This window comes from Alosa sapidissima, chromosome 22 (assembly GCF_018492685.1).
Source record: "Alosa sapidissima isolate fAloSap1 chromosome 22, fAloSap1.pri, whole genome shotgun sequence".
NCBI classification, from domain to species: domain Eukaryota; kingdom Metazoa; phylum Chordata; class Actinopteri; order Clupeiformes; family Clupeidae; genus Alosa; species Alosa sapidissima.
In genome coordinates, this window is record NC_055978.1 from 24860494 (window position 1) to 24884823 (window position 24330).

Here is a 24330-nt window from a genome sequence, read left to right on the forward strand (position 1 = left end):
TGGAGAATTCTTCATGGAGCAGTTGCTGTCAATGCTTTTGTTTCAGTGATAAACACAAATGCTAGTCAGGAATGTCCTTTCTGTTATCAAAGGGAAACTGTCTTTCATGCTTTTTCTTTTTGTTTAAGGTTAAAACCTTTGTTTTGCATGCTACAAGGTTTATTTTGTGCGTTCAGTGAAGAGTTCTCCACAGAGATGTTTGTCCTTGGTTTTAAATATGTCAAAAAAAGACAAAATGTATGTAAACTTCTGAATTTTATCCTAGGGCAAGCCAAATGGCTATTTATATCACAAGGAGGAATACGGTGGAGAACCTACCAGGAACTAATGTTGTTGTTCTGTTTTCTGCCCTGGTTAAAGCCAGAGTTTTGGTTGACTTCCGGTTTTATAAGTTAATGCAAAATCTGGAAACCTTTGAGGAGGTGTGGTGTACCAAACAAGCACTTTGCACTGTGATTGAAAATGAATTGCATTTTAGCCATCTTTTATAAAAATGTTTTTATTATATTTTTCATATCTCTACTTTGTTATGACAAAGAGTGATTGATTGACCTGTTTTTGGTTTTGTAAAACTGGAATAAAGTATGGTTTCAAATCTCAATCTCTCTCTCTCTCTCTCTCTCTAACTCAGTTGTTCCCCTCAGGTGATAGGTGCAGATCTTCTCTAAGTACTTGTGTACCTTTCTATCAGTTATCTTCTCACGTTCCTCTCTCTCCTTCCATCTCTCTGTCTCTCTCTCTCTTTCTCTCTCTCCAACTCACTGTCCTCTTCCACTCTCTCACCTTCCGTCACACTAGTCATTACCTCCCGCACTGGGAAAATGTGAAAATGTCACACTCATCTTGCGACGATGGCAAAGTGCTGCTGTCCCCTCTGGTGCGTTCAATTGGCCATTCAGAGGGAGGAGAGATGGAACGTGACCCTTTTAGTTCCGTCTAAGAGGTGTGTGCCAACGAGACAGGTCAGACCCACCACCGCAAACACACTAACTACTGATCTCCTTTATTTCTGTCTCTCCCATTTATTACTCTCTCTCTCTCTCTCTCTCTCTCTCTCTCTCTCTCTCTCTCTCTCTCTCTCCTCTCTCTCTCTCTGTCTCTCTCTGTCTTTCTCTCTCTCTCTCTCCCTCCTCCCTCTCTCTGTCTCTCTCTCTCTCTCACTATACCTCACCAAGTGTTTTATGTCATATATGTTCACTCAATACTGCTCTTTTGTTGCTTTATCACCTGTGTTTACAATAAAGGAGAGCTGGAACCATGTCCAAGCCAGCTCTTATACAGACTCCTCAAACCATAAGAATGGTTTCAAGAAGGGTTGCAATGAAATCTCTCTCTCTCTCTCTCTCTCTCTCTCTGTCTCTCTCTCTCTCTGTCTCTCTCTCTCTCACTCACTCTCTCTCTCACTCACTCTCTCTCTCTCTCTGTCTCTCTCTCTCTCTCTCTCTCTCTCTCTCTCTCTCTGTCTCTCTGTCTCTCTCTCTCTCTCACTCACTCTCTCTCTCTCTCTCTCTCTCTCTCTCTCTCTCTCTCTCTCTCTGTCTCTCTCTCTCTCTCTCTCTCTCTCTCTCTCTCTGTCTCTCTCTCTCTCTCTCTCTCTCTTTCTCACTCCCTCCCTCTCTCTCTCTCACTCGGGGCCATAGCTACAAACAGATATGTGGCACACCTTAATCCAGCATTTGGGGGGGGGGGGGGGGGGGGGGGGGTGTTGTTTAGCGAGGCTGATGAGACAGTTGACCACCTGGTTTTGTACTTTGAAAGGCTGTGGGGGGGGGGGGGGGGGGGGGTTGAGCTCTTGAATGGGTGGTTGGGGAAGTTAGGGGTAGCTTTTTCCAATCGCCTTTTTATTGGGGACCCAATGTATCAGGTGAGGAGGAGGAGGGTGTGTTTGGTGAATTTCTTTCTTGTTGGGGTCAGCTAAGTTGGCTGTCTGAAGAGCAGGAAGAGCAGGATGTTGGAGACTGGTTCAGTCGACCCTGTGGAGGTTCTTAAGGGGATGGTGGCTGGTCGTGTAAAAATTGAGTTCTCTTATGAAAGCCTGGTTATGAACATTGAGGGGTTTCTGGATGTGTGGGGGTTGGGGGTTGTTGTGTGAGGGTGGTGGTGGTGGTGGGGGGGGGGTGGGGGGGGGGGGTGATCAGGTGATTTTTAATATGATGTATTGGGATTTTTATGTGTGTATGTATTTATGTATGTTTGTATGGTGTTGGGCTTTGTATGAGGCGCGTCTTGATTTCATGGGTTGAGGAATGATCCAATAAATGGCGTTTGAACTCTCCTTCTTTCCCCCTCTCCTTCTCCCTCCCTCTCCCTCCCTCTCCTTCTCTCTTCCTCCCTCTCTCCCCCTCTCCTTCTCTCTCTCTCTCTCTCTCTCTCTCTCTGTCTCTCTCCCCCCCCCTCTCTCACCCTATACCCATCTTTCTCTTTCTCTATGTTCACCTCTCTCTGACCTCCCGTTACCAGGGACAACTGCAAAATGTGTGCTAGATAGAGCCGGAGCCTTGAATCTGTGAAGCGTGACAAAGACACACACAACACAAAGTGCTTATTTCCCGCCGTGAGCACGGGAATGATCACCGCCACTGGTCCATGTGAAGAACCCCTCGGAAAAGAGCCAGAGAGATGGAGAGCAGAGGCTCAGAGACGGAGGAGGGGATGAGCGGACAGCCAACGAGCTATGAGGATTGGGAGGCTCTTCACAGCCTGATCTCACTGATAAATAATACAGGGCAGTTGTTCAGCTTAAGGCAAGAATAAAATATCCCACATCCTACACCTCCTCCCCATCAGATAGGTTTATCTGTTCATTGAGTGGGAAACAAATGAATGCATGCACTTAAAAAAAAAAAAAGATTAAAACACTTTGACAAGCCAGGCTAGCGACTGATGCACAGTCAAGCCAATGGCATCATGACAGCATAAAGAACAATACCCACAGGCTCTCCACTGAGCAACAAAGCCTTCCATGAACACAAAACAATCTTGCTTGTCCTCAAGCTATTAAAGTGTACTCTGTTAAGGCAATTAATTATCCGATATGCTACGAATCACAAATGCTAATGAAACACAGCTATAAGCCAATTTGAGTTTACAGTGTAACGTAATTACAGTAAGATAATACAGCTTTTAGGACATCAGATATCATATAATTACTTAATTCACGAGAAATGACTGCTATCAGTGTGGTTAGTGCAGGACATTGTTACCTGATGTAAGAGAAGTCATTGGTGGATTGGACCTCTTTGAAGCCCCTTAGTTGCGAGGAGCAAATGCAGTCCCTGTTGAAAAGGGGGGAAGATGATGATGAATGGTTTAACAATCACTTCATTCAACCATCTATACATCAAATGTTCCATGGCCTGTCAATGCCAACCACCTCCCTGCTACTCTTCCCCTGCTCAACATCTAGACTCCCAAATGACAAAAAGATGAACAGATCACCAGTCATCTACTCAAAAGAAAATGCTGCCTGCTCCCATGAACTGAGACTCATCCCCCCCCCCACCCCACACCACCCCATGATTCCACCCCACCACCAATCTCCCTCCCTTTTTCTATTTCTCTGTCTGTGTCATGTGTGTATTAACCGTGGAGGGCAGTCTGTGTAATGGATCTGTGTCCTCTCGGGGAAATGAAAACATCACAGTGGGAATCACCATGCTTGTTGAAGAGCTGAGGCTGAACTCGCTAATGCGCTGGCCTGATTATTCAGTTGAAAGGCATAGGTTTGTCTAGCAGTGGTGCGCGGTAATGCTATTGTGCTTAATGAGCGACTCATCAGGCTTTGCAGAGGAAATTAATTAGACAATTTTTTTAAAGGGTACTTTTGGAGAATAGCTTACACTGACAAGCATTGTGGTGGCTGCTGTGTGAACTCGCAGGGAAAGAGCACCTGATATCCTGAATGAATGTCATATTATAATGGCACTGTCTAAATTTACCAACTGCAAAGTCATTTTTTGCTATCTCCACTGAAATTTATATCATCACCACAGAATCTTTCAGTGAACCTAAATGTTGTACTTTAGCACAACCAAGTGGTTAATCATAAGAACTGCACTCGCACTTATTCATGGGGGGGCTGAAATGGAACCCTGTCAATGGAGTCCAGTGGATGTCTGAATACAATGAACATCAGTAGATATTGAATGAAATAATATGGAAGTGAGACCCAGAAGAACACAGAGAGGAAAAGTTTAAATGAGAAACATTTCTACTGAAGCCTCTTCCCACTGCATATTCTGTCAGCGTTCATGTTCTGATACCAGAGAGGACATTCATTATTTCCCAATGACCTCATCCTGTTTGTAACTACCCAGACGATTACTTTAAATTATCCTCACTTCCAACTAATCAATCTGGACCCTTATTGATCTCCACTTCCTGGCCAGGAGGCTTATCTGTGTCCCACAATTACTTCAGCTCCCCAAGCTGATCCAGCTCAGATTGAGGAACAAGCTTGTCAGGCTAACTCATTAACACTTAACTTGCATACCCCCTCTGTGCTGCGCAAGATCAAATGAGATGATTAACTATTTATCTCAGCAGGTCCAGAGTCACCGTTGATCAAACTTCTGGTTCTGCTGTAAAAATATTCCACCAAATATACCATGAAAACTAGGAACAGTCTTATGTTGTGATTCATACTGAATGGTGACAGCTTGTTGATTGGCACTGTGACAACATGGTGAAAGCAGGGCTAGGAGTTGACCTATTGAAGTGGAGGTCACATTGCGAGATAATTGTGACGCTATAGACAATGCCATAAGTGTCATTTTCAGCCTTGAATATGATGCACTCTGACATTAAAGCGAGACACAAACACACGCTGCTGTCATCACATACTGATGGGAAGACATCGATCATCTTGACAGGCTCCCAAAGGCTGCTGCAGTATCCAGACAGGTTATTTCATGGGTCTCTACTGCCATCTTGTGGCCCTATAAGAGGCTGCAGAGCTCAGCCCTATGGCTTTGCTCAGAGACTGGCTTTGCTAATGTAATACAGCCCCCTTGTGGAAATGATGTGTTACTGTACATACGGTTGTAATTTGCAGCAACCTTTCCAGCATGAAGTAGAGTAGAAGGGGTTCTCCAATCTTTTTTGGAATGGACCACCCTGCTGAGTCCTCGTGTGACTGGCACCCCAGTCATGCGTGCCCCCTTTCTCTCCTCTCTCCCCTTCTCTCTCTCTCTCAGCTCTCCCTCTCTTGCCTATTCTCACTATGGTATACTGTAACAATATATAGTACCACTGATTACTTATTGACATTAACCATTTTGATTTTCAGTAATACTAACCCACTCTACATCTCTCTTTCTTCCCCCTTACCTCACTTGTGAGGTATACCATCACCAGTCATCAGCCATCCGTGTGCTTGGCCCTCATCTCACTCATCTCACCTGAAGTCCCATCTCTATGACTGCTCTATTATCACCTATTACTGTCCCCTACCTGAGTTCCTGGCCCGTACAGCCTAGCGACCCACCACCTGCCTATATGACAACTCTGCCCAGATTCCTGGCCCGTACTGCCGACCCACCACATGCCCACAATTCCATTTCCTACGCTATTTGAACTTTCTGACACTAAATTAGGATAAATGCATTATCATACCGGATATGTAATCATCCCACCTCTTGTAACTTTCACCTCAGGTGGCTTTAAACACCATGTCCTATTCTCTACACCTGACTAACATATGCATTTGTCATGTATACAGACCTTACTGTCCTGTATCTGACCCTAGGCAGATGGGTCAGGCCCTTGAGTCGTGGATCTGCTCGAGGTTTCTTCCTATATATATCTATATGTTCTATAGGGAGTTTTTCCTCGTTTTTCCTCGTTTTTCCTCATTTTCTTTTCTCTTCTCTGATTGTCTAACACTCTGTAAAGCGCCATGAGACATGTGTAATGTTTTGGCGCTCAATCTCCAGGATATGCATTTCATGAAGTATAAAAACCTCTTAATGTCAAGTTACTTACTAGTGTTTTAAGACCCCAAAGTCATCTTCCAGGCAGCGCTGCATGGAAGGCACTAGGGTTAGGGTTAAAATGTAAAAATGTGAATGTAAATCAGGTTTCTAGGCCAAGTATACTTGCGTATATGGAATTTGGTCTCTGCATTTATCCCATCCGTGAATTAGAACAAACAGTGAGGTGAAGCACACACTAACCCAGAGCAGTGAGCTGCCTTGCTACAGCGGCGCTCGGGGAGCAGTGAGGGGTTGGGTGCCTTGCTCAAGGGCACTTCAGCCGTTCCCACTGGTCGGGAGCAGGACAGTCTTTAGGCCTAGCCCTCTACAGCATGACTACATAAATAAATATGCATTTTTATTACTTAAAATAGTAGGGGTGTAAAATCTAATTTGCTAAAACATTTTATGTTTTAAAAAAGTCTGTCTTAATTATACTCTGAAAATAATGATAATACAAATTAAATTAATTATGGTCTATAAGGAAATTATGACATGATAATATTAATTCTAGTCAGACTATACACCACACAATCACACAGCCCTTTTGGGAACCCCATGTGTTTCATAAGGACACAGGCATCCCTCTTTCTACCATCCCAGGGTGCCACAGTGTTTCATATGTCTGGGGTCACTCACAGGGGTCATTTGTATGGTTCATAGTAGACTGGGCTTCCCTCTGACAGCTCATGCTTTTTGCAACATTTTGCAACGAAGGGAGAGAGCACTGGCTTTTGAACCCAGCTCTCTGAGGTAAGCTACAATCAATGAGCCAGGTTGGGTGACTGCTGTCTGCTGCCCACATCAGTGTCGTTCTCCTTAGCACTGTCAGCTAACTCACCCTCTCACTTCTCTGGTGGAAGAGCCAACACTTTCCTTTTCTCTTCCTTCTCCCACACAAAATGGTGCAGGCATCTGGATGAAAACAGCATGTCTAAACTTCCTATGTAGTGAAAAATAGCTCAAAATACCATACACAGTTCCAAAGATTCAAATACAAGTGTATAAGTGTACAAGAATAAGAATATCAAAAGATGTAAATATATGAAGAGTTCAGATGCAAAAGCCTATAAACGCCACCTCCATCAACAAATTAAATAACGATGATGAGTGAATGCTCTCAATATAGTATACGTTAATAAAATAATTTTGCTTCAAAACCACTCTCTTGCCGGTCTGAAATATAGATTTGTAGGCAAAAACCAGGAGCCTGATAAAAAAAGCTCATTTTTGAAAGAACTGAGGTCAGATGGTATTAGAGGGTTTTGCATATGAACTCTTCATATTCTTACTTGCCCTAAATATTCCAATCAGCTGGTCACAAATCAGTTACTTTCTTAAAGTATTTTATTTATATGGAACCACAATTGTATTTTGAACTTTACAAAAGACTCAATATACAACCCCAAATCAGAAAAAGTTGGGACGTTATGTAAAATGTGAATAAAAACAGAACGTAGGCTAATAATCTGCAAATCTCCTAAACTCATAGTTGCAAGAAGGACACAGACAAAATATTGAATGTTGAAAATGACAAATTTGACTATTTCATGGAAAATATATATTAATTTTGAACTCTTACCATTCAGTCCACAGGTTTTTAGTTTTTTACAGACATTATGAGATGACATTCCAGAACCTGTTAGGCAAGAAAAGGCCAACAGCTTCTGACTCATCTCTAACAGTCTCTTATACTGTTCTTATTAGTGCTCAGTCTAACCTGGGTGAACCAAGACAAACCTGTTAGCAAATTTTTATTTGTTCTGCAGATCAATCTAGAAAGGATCGCATTGATGCCAATTTCCCAATGTCCCATTTTATGATTTCCAGGTAGGGCGTAGCAGTGAAATGAAACTTAAATTGGTGCATTAAGGTCTTACCAAATAATTTCAGAAGTGCAGCAAACACATCTTAGCAAAGATTTTAAATGCAGTTATTTACTCAATTCCAAAGAAAATACACAATATCTGGTAAACCCTGTCACCATCAGCGCATCCGTGGTTATGCTGAATGCACACAAACATGGGTTTTTGGTCATTTGGAAAATTTTTCCAATGTGCTCCTTTCCAGACTAACCTGCAGAGCAAATTCAAATATGCTAACAGGTTCGTCTGAGTTCGCAGGCTTTGCTCATATCCACGCTCATCCACACTGACATCGAGATTATAGCTGAAGACCCATTATTGAAACTTTCTCTAAACTAAACCAACAATAGCCAACCGTCCAGCCTCTGATAAAACAGTTAAGTTGCTCTTTGCTTGTTAATTTGCTAATTTGCTCTTGCTTGTTAACCCAGCTGCAGATACACAAAGGCGGGTGGGGATACCTGCACTGGGTAATTACAGAAACACTGGGCAAACAGTGTTCAGGTAATATATTGGAAACAAATGTCAAAATGTTATCTTTACACTGAAAGAAAAACACTGTTGAACAAATGTAACTGCATTAGCCAACATGAGGGGGTCAAGGGGTCATGCATAGAGAGATATAGGCAGATAATACAGGCTATTATCCGTCAGCAAATCCAGCTCAGAGTGAGGTCTTTTGAGATCCCATCCCACTGGATCGAGCAGGCTGGGTTTCCTATACCGCTCAGAGGTATAGAAGTATATGCTGTCCCACGGTCGAGATGAATAGATATGCTAATGTCCATCTCACACCTCCATTAGGACCATTCTAGAATGAACCTCACACCTCCATTAGGACCATTCTAGAATGAACCTCAGCATTGTCTCGGAGCAGCTCCACTGTCGTGCATTGGATGTATCCAGCCCTCTCGCCATCCATAAGGGCTCTCTCTTTCTCACAGTACCTCCCCCTTCACTTTCTCCATGCAAGAGGCAGATTAAGACATTTTCTGTATCAATGTAAAAGGAAATAATTGCTCCAATAAATAGATCCATCTGATGTCCCCCATCAGTGTAATTGGCCTCTCTTAGTGCCGCTGCATGCCTCCTTCTGTGTTGCTACAGTTAATATGTCCCCTAGAGGTTGTATTGTGTCACCCACAGTGCATGGATTAAAAAAACACAATATGCTACAAAGAGGACAGTATACTCTCTGAACGCTGCATTCTAATACATGACCTGACCTGTCCAGGCATTAAGCATTTCCAAGTATCTCATCCCAAGCACCTGTTGGAATCATTTTGATTGGCAACATACATGTGATGTTGCAAAAGGGCTTGAACAGTGATTGAGAGAACAAGGCCTGTGGATTTTGAATTTGCCCATATGTACTGTAGGTGGCATAATATATGATGTGACAAGCCAGGTGCCTAATAGCTACAATGTCTACGAACAGCCACCAATCTAAAGGCAGAATATCTTTGAAGACCGCTGAAACACATTAAGTCATTACAAAATGGCATCACAGATAACTTAAATATTGAATGAGTGAATCCCTTTATTAGACACATACTGTATCTGTAGCTGCCATGGGTCAAGAATACACATGACTGAACAAACAGGCAGTCCATAAGACCCAGGATTCCTGGGAACACATCCATTCAGGAGAAGAGGCTTGTTAATATGCTGTGTCAGGTAAAAATAACATAAACTAACTGTTCCAAGACTGTCAGATTAAGACATGAAACTGTTTAATGTACACCTCCTGATTTTATTACATTATTTAAAGATGTAATGAATCTAAGGCTCAAAAGTTAATCTTCAAAAAGCAATGCCTTAGCCATGCTGAATTTCTGGATATCTTATATTTATTTATTTTTATCTCAGGTCAATTTTAGGCATTTTTTTTATGTTTAATTACCTCTTTCTACGAGGTTATGTTTGAACCTGTCTGTTGGTTAGTTGGTCCGTTGGTTTGTTTGTTATCTGGTTTGTTAAAAGTACTGGCCTTTTTTCCATTAACTGGAACAAACCCATTACATTTTGTTACAACAGGCACAACAAGTGGCTACATGCTTATAGTGGCTACATGCTTATACTTTCACTATTGCTTTCATTATTTTGTGGTATTATTGGCGGCAGCTACACAAAAAAAAAAAAAAAAAAGACTGATGCTTTTGTCATTGAGAAGGTCATTGGAGAACCCCTATTAGACTATTCAAATATTGACCATCCTAGACCATATGGAACCAAATGACTGGTAGTGTGCCATCAATGTAGGCCCAACTAAACAACGCCGAATGTAATTCTTTATTAATGAGTTGGTTTAGGTATACACTTAATATGTAATCACCAGAATTTCTTTCTCATTGGCTTTAGTGGTTAGACCACCTTTAATATTTTTATTTCCCTAAAGCTGAAAGAAGATGGTTAATGGGTCCCTCTGGCCATCACCACTCACCTTTAAAAATGTGTTTCCTTAGAGTTGAGTTTTGAAATATTAGCATTTTCCAAACATAAAAGCATGCAATGATTTTAGAATATTCTACACAAACAAACTAAATACAACCAGGCCTATTAGTCATAGAAACTTTCATATGAATAAACAAATCAGCCAAAGCTTTTGATTATCAAAACCTGATTGAATTGGTTAAGCACACAAAGAATGAGTCCTGGACACAAAGTTTATCTTGAAGGTTGGCAGTTCATTTGTCCAAGTTTGCATGCTGAAACGGTTTCTTGTTATCTGGATGTTGGTATTCGGGTATTAAGTAAGGTAACTTAATTTATAGTGCATTTTTATGCAACCCAAAGCGCTACATACACCAACAGCATAGACAGCGGCGAATCTAAATATTGGTGATATATCTTTTGAATGTGAAACATTTCCCGGTGAAATCTATTACAGGTGCATCTCAAAAAATTAGAATACCATGTAAAAGTTCATTTTTTTCCTGTAATTTATTTCAAAAAGTGAAACTTTCATATAATTTAGATTCATTACACATAAAGTGAAATTTTTTTTTGCTGTTTTAATCTTGATGATTACGGTGTACAGCTCATGGGAAGCAAAAGAATCAAGAATCTCAGAATATTAGAATAAAGAATTTATGATACAGAAATGTCAACCTGAGATGAGCTCTAGCTTATTAAGTAAAAACACCAGCAATGGTTTCCTGAAATCTTAAATATCTCAATCAGGGCAATGGACTTATCAATGATTCAATGATTTTCAATGATATTCTAATTTTTTGAGATGTACCTGTAGGCTTGGGAATCGGTTCCAGGTATCGGTAAGGAACCGGTTCCAAATGTTCCGATCCATCGGAATCGTACACATCCAAACGTTAACGATTCCACTAACGATTCCAATACAAAGCTTTGTTTTACAAATGTATACTTTTTTAGAAATGTTAAAGTATTCAACTTCTGTATTGTTATTGCACACTTGATATTCATTCTCTAAAACCACTTTAAATTAGACATTCAAAGCCAACAACTCTCAAAGCCGTCCTATAAGTGTTCAGCAAATGGGAATCGATAAGGAATCGCATCGACAAGCAGACTCGACAATGGCATCGATATCGATAATTTCTTAACGATGCCCATCCCTATGTACCTGTATAGTCAAACATCAAATGATTATGCTATAGTATGAAACTGAGGTAACGTTAGCCCTAGAAAGGTTGGCACAACGTCTGCAAATGGCCATAATGACCGTCTTTCAGACATTGTGCAGTGCTTATGGAAAAACTTTGACAGAGGGACATTTGATATTTTTTTTATTATTTTGTGGAGCTACAATGCAATATCTATCTAAGCCTACACTTAACATTATAGCTGCATTAAATAGGCTAGTTCTACATTTGCATATTTAAGACATTAAAGTTAGCTTACTTTATTTTCAGTAGGCTATACAGGCCTAAAAAAGCTTACCTGCTATGAAAGTGAAACTAACCCATTGCATAATTGCAAAGTAGCAAAGTCATGATCTTTTTTTAGAATTAAGGCTTAACAAAGCTATTCCAAAGTGTTTTTGCACGGTATATATAACTTCCAGACACTTGTTTTCTTAGCCTAAGCAATGGTGATGGCAAAATTGTTGTCTCAGGTGCTAGAACTTTTCCAAACCTGTAATCAAACACTGATATTCTGTGTCGGTCTGGGCTGCCATAGCCCTTGAAGAGTGAGTGCAACCCTATTTTGACTATTACCAATACAGATCAGTGCCAGGTTACCAATATGAACACTTCCAATTTCATCTAGTCAGCATCCTACAGGACACCCGGTCACTTTCCGTGCTGCTCTTCGAATCGAGTGTGTGGGCGTGGTTTGCTTGACGCTGTGTAGATCTGTGGTACCGCCAAGCTAGAGCTTCCGAAGTGTTTTCGGGCTGGCTGTTCTTTGTCCTCCATTACAGCTCGGATTCCCAGCTTGACTGTACGGCGCAGGCCCGAAGTAGCGCAGCCGCTCTGAGGTTAGTGCCCTACCGCGCAATCTCCAGCTATTTCAGCCCTGGCGCAGCCGCACCAACAAACCCGGCAGCGTTGGGGTGAAAGACAGATGCAGTCTGTGTTGATGCGAAATAAGAAATGGTTTCGCGTTTTCATCGACCCTATTCTCAGGATTAACTTCGTTAACGCTAAGAATAAGATCAGATGACTCAGATATGGCAGTAGCTACTGTTATGTAGGCCGCTTAGGCCTAGCTAATTTTGTGTTGTGGTGGCTAGCGACGGTTCTAAATGGCGGGTTCTGTACAAGCCGCGTTATTTTTAGTTCGTATACACTATATTATGCATTTTGATGATTATATTGTTCTCGTTCCTTATACATTAGAATGAGCAAATGGTTCGGTCCCGTGTTGCATTTGGATTTTAAAACGTAAATCGTGTAAATAGCAAGAATCCTCGCCCCAGAGCCGCAGTCTGCGCAGGCTGGTGGAAAGCTAGCGAAGACCGCTAGCTAACCAGCTAACGTTAGTTGAAGCCAGAGAATGTGCTCTGTTGAAGCCAACATGCAATGCAGACTGGACTATAGGGAAAGGCTAGCGGATGCTAGTGTTAGCACATTCATTTTGTATGTGGCTATCAGGCAGCAGGTTAAATATTTAATTGACGGATCTGCAGCAATTTAAGAGGATTCTTGTTATAATGTTGCATGCCTGAGTTACGGGGTAATACGTTTGCGATTCTAGCGAAACATTATCAGCCAGGTTTTCTATTAATGCTAGCTGCCATTAACGCTAGCATATAACCCTATCGTTATCGCGAGGTGGCTAGGAGGCTAACCTTAATCGCCTGTGGAGGATGGATATCTGGTTCAGCTATCTTGGCCATCCAGCTACCGCCATTTCACCCTGCACATCGCTGTCGGAGTCTTTGGAACAGATGGCTTCGCAGTGCATATCGTGTAAAAGCCCAATGCCAAAGTGTACCGAGGTCTGAGCGACGATTTATCGTTAGGTGCGTTGAGTTGTTACACTCAACTAATGAACTAGCCACTACCGGCTGTTAACGTTAACGTTACTCATGAGTGCCATCAGTTGTTAATCAACGCCTGTCTTGGAGCTCATTTATCATATTGAAAGTAATATATCAAGCTTACTCTATCCACCAGAATTGTTCCTACCAAAGCGTAAACATTTTTAAGCCTTTGATCTTTTTTTAGGTGCATGATTGTGTCCCCTCTTCGTCAGTGCAGTGCATTAAAACTTATTTAAAATATTCATTATGTTCCCGGCTCTTTCTCATCATTAGTGACGCCCGCCCCCTATGTTTGTTTCACTGACATCCTGGGAAAACATATACTAATAAGTGTAGCCGTCATAAGCAAAATCCTTAGGCCTATATCTGCCCACTCAATATTGTGCCAAATTAATGAAAATACAGTATCATGTATGTATGTATGATGACTTTTAATGGCTGATTTTTACAGTCTAACTTCTACTGATCAGATATACTTTACCTTTTAGTTGCATTTGGCAATCTGAACAAGACAACAGTTCATTCTGGGGGACAGGATCTTGTTACACTATAATTTCATAATGCATGGATGCCCCCTAGCGGTAGGAGCGACAATAACGTTGACCTAGCCCACTTGTGGCGAAGGACATAATTCCATTTCCACATATCATGTTTACACAAAATACCATCAATTGCCGGTTCACACATGAGAACCATTTCTGAACTTCTTTTTCCAATGTTATGTCAAGTTAATTACTGGTTTGAGTGGATATCCAGCAAAATCTTTAATGTGGGAGAGGCATTGATGTCATGTAAATGAGGAATGATTGGTTTTATGAATGCACTGTGTAAACTCCTCAATTTTTCCCACCATGTTGTATAATGGCACACAGTCAAAGTCAGAGCAGACATATACCCTGCAAGCCTGTTCTTTGTCTCTGCTTATGTAGGCCTATCTCTTTGGATTTGCATTTATTCATATACCTCACCCTTTATGCAAACTAACTAGTGACACTCATTTTATCAATTCCGGTACTTTCTAGATCCTATCTCCCAATAATAAATAATGCCCTTCAATTCAAATGGATAGAGTCGAGGATGCAATATATTGGTGTCTGTCTTACTGCAGTTATTAACAACAGACTGATTTGTTTTCATTGCTTCTATTTATAAAGGCGTATCTGCTGGGGCAGTGGAAATGTATCAACTTCAGCTTATGGGGAAAGATAAACACCATTAAAATGGTAGTCGCTCCATAGGTAAATTATATACCTCTGATGTAATGGTGCTATTAACTGTTTCAGACTCTGTCCTTTAAACATTGTAACCAAATTATTAGAGAATTTCTAATTAAGGATAATCTGTGTTGGAAACGTAAGAATGCAGCAGACTACTACCTCTGTCTTATGTGGGATTGCCCTTTTGGAAACAAATGATTAAAACTATTGAAGAGTGGTAAGCCTCACCATTACCAGAATCCCCCCAACTCCGTCTACTTGGATACAAATATCTTCTACCACCAGGGATGTCTGAAGCAGAGTCTGCCCTGGCACTGGCTGGGTTTATCACCACAATAAGAATCATCCTCCTGGTACCTTCTGGCTGAAATTCCCAGCCCAGTAAATGCACCAGTGTGGTTGCTTTGTGGATGGTCACCCTTATGATAAGTCAGAACACTTTCCTAACAACTGGTAGTTTTTGATGTTGACTAATTGCTACATACAGGTCACACAGGTTCTTAAGGAAGGAAGACTATTTATGTCCAGATCCAGAACTAAAAATATATGTATTAATTTACATCAATATGTCTATATTAGTCACAAGGGCTGCACGTGTGCATTATGTATGTGAGTGTGCATGTACACATTGTACATATTTATATATACACTGCGTTCCAAATGATTATGCAAATTACATTTTTCTCAGATTTTCCTAAATAGTTGATGCAAATGACAGTCAGTATAATTTTCAAGTCATAGAGTATTATTCGAATTTTCATTAGAGTATTATTCGAATTTTATTGAACAAACCTCCTAATGATAACAGTATTTTTCTCAAAAATAAAATCTCAAAATGCACTATTCCAAATTGCACTATTGCACAAAAAAAAATAAAAATGATCATTTGTTGAATTAGGAGGCATAAGGAGGTATAAATTAAATCAAAAGTTATTTCAATCAAAAACTTATTAACAGGTTACATGTTAACATAAGACCCCTTCATTGATATCAAGATGTCAGAATAGCCTCCCAGAGCTGCTGCTTGGATGTGAACTGCCTCCCACACTCATAGATCTTTTGCTTGATGATGCTCCAAAGGTTTTCAATAGGGTTGAGGTCAGGGGAAGATGGGGGCCACACCATGAGTTTCTCTCCATTTATGCCCATAGCAGCCAATGACCCAGAGGTATTCTTTGCAGCATGAGATGGTGCATCGTCATGCATGAAGATGATTTTGCTACAGAAGGCACGGTTCTTCTTTTTGTACCACGGAAGAAAGTGGTCAGTCAGTCACTCTACATACTTTGCCGAGGTAATTTTCAACCGGCCCCTAAAGGGGCCTACCAGCTCTCTCCCCATGATTCCGGCCCAAAACATGACTCCGCCACCTCCTTGCTGATGTCTCATCCTTGTTGGGGCATGTGGTGGCCATTCACCAACCATCCATTACTCCATCCATCTGGACCATCTAGGGTTGCACGGCACTCATCCGTAAACAAAACTGTTTGAAAATTAGTATTCATGTATTCCTGAGCCCACTGCAACCGTTTCTGCTTGTGAGCATTGTTTAGGGGTGGCCGAATAGTAGGTTTATGCACTTGCAAACTTCTTGAGGATCCTACACCTTGAGGTTCGTGGGACTCCAGAGGCACCAGTGGCTTCAAATACCTGTTTGCTGCTTTGCAATCACACTTTAGCAGCTTCTCTCTTAATCCTATGAATTTGTCTGGCAGAAACCTTCCTTATTATGCCTTTGTCTACACGAACCCACCTGTGCTCTGAATCAGTGACACATTTCTTTACAGTACGATGATCACGCATAAGCTTTCAGGAAATATCCAATGTTTTCATACCTTGTCCAAGGTAGTGCACAATTTCACGCTTTTCAGCAGCAGAGAGATCCTTTTTCTTTGCCATATTGCTTGAAACCTGTGGCATGCTTAATAATGGGAAACATCCTTCTTAAGTGGTTTTCCTTTGATTGGGCTCACACACAAACTAATTATCACAGGTGTCTAGCCTGGCTAACGTCAGACCTCATCTCATTGAGATGGGGTCTGGGAACTACATGTTCATTTTCTTGTATTTGAAATGTGGTTTACGAATGCCCAGAGCCGTTTATTGGGCACTACGAATGTCAATCATTGAGGTGAATCGTTGAGGTGAAAACGAAGTCCATGGAATCCAGGCTGCCTAGCAGCGCGAATAAAATTGCGCAAGGCAGCATGGGATAACCCCGGCTAACAGGTGTCTGAGATTGATTTTAATGATCCAAAGAGCCCTGAGACACAATACCATCCATGAGTTTAATTGAAAAGCAAAAAAATAAATGTTTATGACACTTAAATCCAATTTGCATAATAATTTGGAACACGGTGTGTGTGTGTGTGTGTTCCAGACTAGTGAGAGTCCCCCCGGTGTCCCCTGGCCATGGAAGAGCACGCGGTACACCAGGCGGCGGAGCACATGAGCACCATCGAGGCGCATGCCGTCTCGCAGCAGGTGCAGCAGGTGCACGTGGCCACCTACACGGAGCACAGCATGATGAGCGCCGACGACGATTCGCCCTCCTCGCCCGATGATGACACCTATGATGACTCGGACATCCTCAACTCCACCGGCACTGATGAGGTCACTGCCCACCTGGCCGCTGCAGGTCAGAGAGGGCCGGGGTCTGCTCCACACACACACACACACACACACACACACACCCGCCTGACTGCTGCCGAAAGGCATACACTTATCATGCAACAATCTGGCAGTATTTATTGTTGCTTGTTTGGTCGCTACAAAGCCCACAATCAATTGAAGTTGCCTAATACTTAGAAAATGCCATGCCGATAACAGTATGTCTTTCACTGCAATGAGTCTTTAATATGGTTTATACTGAACGTCAGAAAGCTGAACCCGTAAACCGGTCTAATCACATCCGCCTGTCGAATGATAACATTCTGATGCATAGACAGTAAATAATGATAAGCATGTAACATTAGGTGAACATACTTAAAAAAAAAAAAATCTTCATATGCTTTCTTACAAAACAATAACATACAGACGATAAAACAAAATGTCAAAAGCAGGTTTAACAGTATTACTGATTTGCCAAATCGCTGTCAGAATCAATGTTATCGCTCGACAATGGGATGTGATCAGACCTGTTTTCAGGTTTAGCCTTCTGACATTCAGCATAAACCGCATTCACAATGTGACTTTGCATGATGCTTATTGTCATAGTTGGGTCAGAAGCACACCATCCATGTTATATTTGAAGCAGGAGCAGAATAGTAGAATCAAGGACTGATTTAATTAATGTAAGAAGTCTGGCATAGTAGCTGGAGTTCCTGATTAGAATGAGATGCATTGTTCATACTGGAGGTCTTTCGGGCCAGAGTGACCAGAGTCTCTGGAATGTCCAGTGTTTCCCACAGAATTGAATTCTATTTGTGGTGGTAGGTTTGCAGAATTAACTTGAATGCAACAGTTTTTAACACATTAGCACAGCGTGGTTATGATGCTAACCAGCTTTAAGCACAATTTAGTACAACCTAGAAAATCATTGTGTGGTGGTCAATGTTGATATTGTGGTGGGCCGCCACAAATAAGTCAATGTATGGGAAACACTGATGTCTTTTGCTAAAACAAGTCATCCTCTCTCTGTAAACAGGGCCAGTTGGAATGGCAGCTGCTGCTGCCGTGGCAACAGGAAAGAAACGTAAAAGGCCACACATCTTTGAGTCTAACCCCTCGATCCGAAAAAGACAGCAGACAAGATTACTCAGGTGAGCACTCTACCCTGTTATCTCACATCATCATCAGAGTGATGACCTTTTCACCCCTCTCACCATGCTTATGGTCTCTCCCGGTGTACTGTTGAAAGTTTGCAGTTTCACTTTCAGCACAGGCGGTCATCCACACAGAATTATGAAGTGTGCTGTACCTTGATGTGTGAGGAACTCTGGGTGTTGGTGTCTTTCTCAGGAAACTGCGGGCCACTCTGGACGAGTACACCACGCGTGTGGGCCAGCAGGCCATTGTGCTGTGCATCTCCCCCTCCAAGCCCAACGCCGTCTTCAAGGTGTTCGGGGCCGCCCCACTGGAGAATGTTGTATGTACTTTTCCATATCATAGGACACACATCTATGGGCTTATGTTGTAATGAGGGTGGATATTTTTGTCCTTATTCTATTTAACTCAATGGCCCCTCAGCCCTTATGACTTTACCACTACGCTGTTCTTTTATATCAAGAGGATATTGCATATTAGAATCTATTTGTCACTTTTTACTGTTCCACACTCTTAATCGGTACTTCCCATGATCAGAACTTTGGACCATTCATTTGTGCTGTTCCCTCCACTTAGCTGCTGTTGGTGTGTGTGTGTGTGTGTGTGTGCATGTGTGCATGTGGGGCAGCCGTGGCCCACTGGTTAGCACTCTGGACCTGTAACCGGAGGGTTGCCGGTTCGAGCCCCGACCAGTGGGCCGCGGCTGAAGTGCCCTTGAGCAAGGCACCTAACCCCCCTCACTGCTCCCCGAGCGCCGCTGTTGTTGCAGGCAGCTCACTGTGCCGGGATTAGTGTGTGCTTCACCTCACTGTGTGTTCACTGTGTGCTGTTTGTGTTTCACTAATTCACCGATTGGGTTAAATGCAGAGACCAAATTTCCCTCACGGGATCAAAAAAGTATATATACTTATACTTATACTTATGTGTATGTGTGTGTGTGTGTGTGTCCTTGTCCTTCAGGTGAGGAAGTATAAAAGCATGATTCTGGAGGACCTGGAGAATGCACTAGCTGAGCATGCACCCGCCGGAGGGGAGCTGAGCTCCGAGCTGCCCCCTCTAACTATCGACGGCATCCCCGTGTCTGTGGACAAGATGACGCAGGTGAGCCCTCTAACCAGCAGGTGGCGCCAGAGGGCAAAAATGTGTACACGGTCCAGCGAATGTTTTGTCCCCGAGTGAGCCAGCAGGTGGAGACAGCACGAAGCAGATGGACACAGGACTGCAGATGACCATTGGATTTGCTGCAAGTCCTCAGGCACTCTATTAGATAAACTATAAATAAATTGCTGCATATGATAACATGTAGGATTAGTCCTAAGAGGAATAAACAGGACGAGTGATCAGGAAGCAGCCTAGAAGTATCCTAAGATATCATCTTACATCATGTGTGTATATATATATATATATATATATGTATATATATATATATAGTATATATACATAATGCAAGATGATATCTTAGGATACTTCTAGGCTGCTTCCTGATACTAATATACTATACTATAAACAGGACGAGTGATCAGGAAGCAGCCTAGAAGTATCCTAAGATATCATCTTGCATCATGTCCCCTTGATGAGTGCAGTGGGTGAGGCGTGTTTGTGCCAGTTGTTGGGTTGGCACTCCTGGGTCACTGTGCCCATGGGGCCCCTGCTTGTTTACTCGGCACCGGGCCGCTGACGCACTCCCTTCCCCCGCATGCGCGAAAACCCTCTCAGGGCATCCGGTGCCAGCGTGCCAGGCAGGCAGCCAGCCAGCCAATCAGAACGCACGCTTGCGGCCAGTACATTGCCAATCCTCAAGGCAGCCGAGGCAGCAGTGCACGTTCATTAGTGTTATTTATTTATTTCCCAGCACTGGAGAGAAAGCGCTTGTCAGTTTATGTCCTCCACATCCATGCGTGGGGATTGGGTATGGCATTAGAGATGGCTTGGGGTTGGGGTAGGGAGAGAGCCCCAGGGGATGCTTACCTCGGAGGGGCTGGTTGCCGTGTGATATAGGCCCTGGTGCAGTGGGACAGGTGAGGCCCATGCGTGTGTGGACCTGTAATTACGGAGTTTGCTCCTGCTACACACACACACACTTTACTCAAGCCTCTCTTCCTGGCAGCTGATTGGCTCCCCAGTGGATTAGCGGGGGGGGGGGGGGGTGGGTGGGGGGCTGAAGGAGCTGAGTATCTGAAATTCACCTCAGCAGCAGTGTGGCTCTTAACTCCACCACCCCACTGTAATTAGACCATCTGCCCATAGACCAGACACACACACACACACACACACACACACACACACACACACACACACTGAGTAATATGCTCACATCTTTACACAGTCTTTCACTCCCAATATCTCCCAATTGAGACAGACGCGCACACACAAACACTCTCATACACAAGTGCATGGAGGGAATCATATAGAAAATTTGTTCTTTTGTGGCATGTGGTTAAGCATTCAGGAACTTATGCAACAAGTACATAACTTCTAATGTGATCAGAACAATACAAGGCATTTGGTAACCCAGCCTAGTGTAACCTATAGAAAACCTCACAGCCTCCCAGGACCCTTTCCCCATTGAGTGCATTCTAGGGTCTAGAGGTCCGGCAAGCTAAATCTTGTCTCTTGTAAAGTCTACACCTTTGTTTGTGGCTCCATGGTTTAGCATATAATGAGTAGTTATCATATATACAGCCAGTGTGAAGTCTGTATGAAGTCGCCTTTGCTAAGTGTGGCTGCGGCATTCCGTGTGCTCAAGGTGGGGGGGGGGGGGGGGGTTATTGTTGCGATTTATTTCCCCATGAGCCAAATTTAGCTGCTGATGTCAAGGCAGGCAGACGCTGCAGCCCTTCATTGTGCAATATAATCTCCCCGCATGTCCACGCATTAGCAGGGACACTGAGGACACACAGAGCCCGTCCCCACCTCATGGCCACCTGCCATCCTGTCATCCCTCACTCCACTCCACCCTCCCCTGCTGGCTGCATGTGGAAACCAGAGGGCAAGGGGGGCACGGAGAGGGAGAAAGAGGGATAGAGAAAGAGAGAGAGAGAGAGATGTTCTACCTGATTAGAGCTGATCCCCTTCACTGCCACCGAAACAGACACAGGAAACGGAGTACAGGAAGTTGTCATGGAGGAGACGACGGCGCCCCTGCAGGATAGTTGTTGGGGGGTTTTATCCCCCGTAGAGCTGTGATCCAGCTCAGTGAGACTGAGCTTCTGTTCACACTGATCCCAGAACAGATTCAATCCACAGTCTGCTTCCTTTACTAAATATAATGCTTATATCCAAGGCAGGGTTGTCCAGCCACATCCACCACCCCCCCCCCACACTATACTTTCTACTTGTCTACACTATGTCTTCATCATCAGTCCTCATGTCAGGTTCGATGGATAGATTCAGTCATGGCGTCTGTAGTTAGTGTGTCTGATCAATGTGTTAACCCCAGTGATGTGACCCACACAGAGGGGAAAATACCTTGCTCAGCCATTTTGTGCATCTCCTCCACACACCCCTCTCACACACACACACACACACACACACACACACACGAGCTGGAGCCACAGCTATAGATTGAGCCCAGAATAGCAGCTGAAATGATCCGTCTCCTCCTGCTCAGGGCGGCTTATTTCCGGCCCGCGTGTGTCCATCGCAGCGCTCTGACGGCTGAAGGGGGTCGGGTGCAGCGTGCGGGCAGAAACTGAGAGCTGGCACGTGCCAGCCTCCCTCAAGGGCAGCTGGTGCCACGCATGTGTGAACCTGCCGCTGCCATCGTCTCTGTTATTGAATCCCACACACACACACACACACACACACACACACACACACACACACACACACACACACACACACACACCACACACACGTCTTTGTTGACTTTCTCTCTCCTCTCCCTTCTGCTCTCTTCATCACTCTCTCTGCCTCTGTTTTGATTTCACTTCCCTTATTTACCTTTTATTGGTCCTGTCATTTCCTGTTTTTCTTTTCCTGTTCCTGTCCTATCCCTCATACCTCCGTCTGACTCTTAATTTATTTAATTCTCTTTCTCTCTGTCTCTCCCTCCCCTCCCTCTCTCTCTCTATCTATCTCCCTCTCTGTCTCTCTCTGTCTCTCTCTTTCTCCCTCCCTCTCTCTCTCTCTCTCCCTCTCCTCTCTCTCTCTCTCTCTCTCCCCCCCCTCTCTCTCTCTCTCTCTCTCTCTCCCTCCCTCTCTCTCCCTCTCTCCCTCTCCCTCTCTCCTCATGCGTGTGTAGGCCCAGCTCCGTGCCTTCATCCCAGAGATGCTGAAGTACTCCACAGGCCGTGGGAAGCCCGGCTGGGGCAAAGAGAGCTGCAAGCCCATCTGGTGGCCGGAAGACATCCCCTGGGCCAACGTCCGCAGCGATGTCCGCACCGAGGAGCAGAAGCAGAGGGGTGAGTGGAGGGGACAGGAAGTGAAATGGATGGGAGTGGGAGAATGCTTACTCCAGCAACTACTCCGCTGACTGTTTAACAATGTGTTTACAAAGTGTTCACAAGTCCTTGTGAGAGAAGAAAAAGGTTGAAGTTAAGAACCCATAAATGTTTTGACTTTAAAAGGAGGGACGGACAATTAAAACCTATCCATGCACACAAACTTTGACTTGCAGTGACCCACAGTCCGCTGTTGAGCGGTCACCACAATGTGCATTTAGCTATCTACTTGGTACATAAAACTGATATTATTGTGCTCTTGGTAGGTGTCATGGACACAGGCCCTGCGCACCATCGTGAAGAACTGTTACAAGCAGCATGGACGTGAGGACCTGCTCTACGCCTTCGATGACCAGCAGGTGACCCACCAGCAGGTTGCCACGACAGCCACGCACAGCATCGCACACCTGGTCCCCTCACAGACAGTGGTGCAGACTATCAGCAACCCAGACGGCACCGTATCACTTATACAGGTGAGAGGGCTTCTGCTGGTCAGTACTTGGTCTGTTCGTATTGGTGAATATGTTTTCAGTGTTGATTATTACTGATGAAGTTTTAATATGGAGTATTTCCCATAATATGGATTGAGGGTGCTGACCACTGGACTGGGATCCCTATTAATTGTATATTATGATGTGTGTGTGTGTGTGTGTGTGTGTGTTTGGAGGGGGGGGGGGGGGGGGGGGGGGGTTGTTGGGGCAAGCAATGTTTCATCAGTTTTAGTGTGTGATGTGGGGATTTAACATGTTTTTTTTTTTTAAAAATGCATTTCTGTTCAATGTTTTTGGAATGTGTGTTATGGCCCTTGAGTGTGTATTGGTCCCAGTGACATCCTTGTAATGTTATTGGATGTTCAGGTTGGCACGGGACAAACTGTGGCCAACCCTGGCAGACGCTTCCGAGTTGCCTGGCACAGTTACTGTAGCACAGGTCAACTACTCGACCGTGACGGATGGCGAGGTGCACCTTTCAGTGAGAAACAACTCTTTTTATATATTTATATTCTTATATTCAATATATGCCCTTTAAAATTGTCAAATAAATTGGGTACTATAAAAGGGCATATCAAGCATACTTCACCTTTACTTCAAGCATAAAGGTTTCTGATACTCTGTTCCCCCATGTTTGTCCTTCCCTCTCTCTCCTCTTGTGTGTGATTTTGGGGCAGGTGGATCAGAACTGGGCAACGTTGCAGGGCGGCGAGATGACCATCCCAGACCACGCAGGCGTCCGAGGCCACGCAGGCCGTGGCGTCGCTAGCCGAGGCCGCCGTCGCCGCCTCTCAGGAGATGCAGCAGGGGGGGACGGTTACCATGGCGCTCAACAGGTACGCAAGCAAAGGGGCAGTGGGAGTAGAGGGAAGAGAGGTGAGGGAGAGAGAGGGGGGGAGGAAGGGAGTCGAGGGGAGAAGTACAGCGAGTCAGTAACGGAGGACAAGAACATTTAGAGGCCCAAGAGGGGGAAGAGAAATATTGAGCGAGTTGTGTGTGTGTGTGTGTGTGTGTAGAGAGGGAGAGGTTAAGTTGAGGGGTGTGTGGCTATAGAGGAACACAAAAGATGGTATCTTCTGAAAGGCAGAAGGGGAAACAGCTGTTCCACACA

General features: G+C 43.8%; 1 protein-coding gene across 1 annotated transcript in view; it reads left to right on the forward strand.

The window, feature by feature from the left end:
- Positions 1-12127: 12127 nt before the first annotated feature.
- The window catches only part of nrf1 (nuclear respiratory factor 1), a 16947-nt gene continuing 4744 nt past the window's right edge, over positions 12128-24330 (forward strand). The window contains 11 exon segments of the mRNA XM_042078859.1: positions 12128-12296; positions 16902-17159; positions 18168-18282; positions 18482-18608; positions 19247-19387; positions 22530-22689; positions 22996-23201; positions 23586-23609; positions 23611-23688; positions 23897-23941; positions 23943-24151. Of these exon segments, the coding sequence (XP_041934793.1) occupies positions 16934-17159; positions 18168-18282; positions 18482-18608; positions 19247-19387; positions 22530-22689; positions 22996-23201; positions 23586-23609; positions 23611-23688; positions 23897-23941; positions 23943-24151 (1331 nt within the window). The 5' untranslated portion in view covers positions 12128-12296; positions 16902-16933.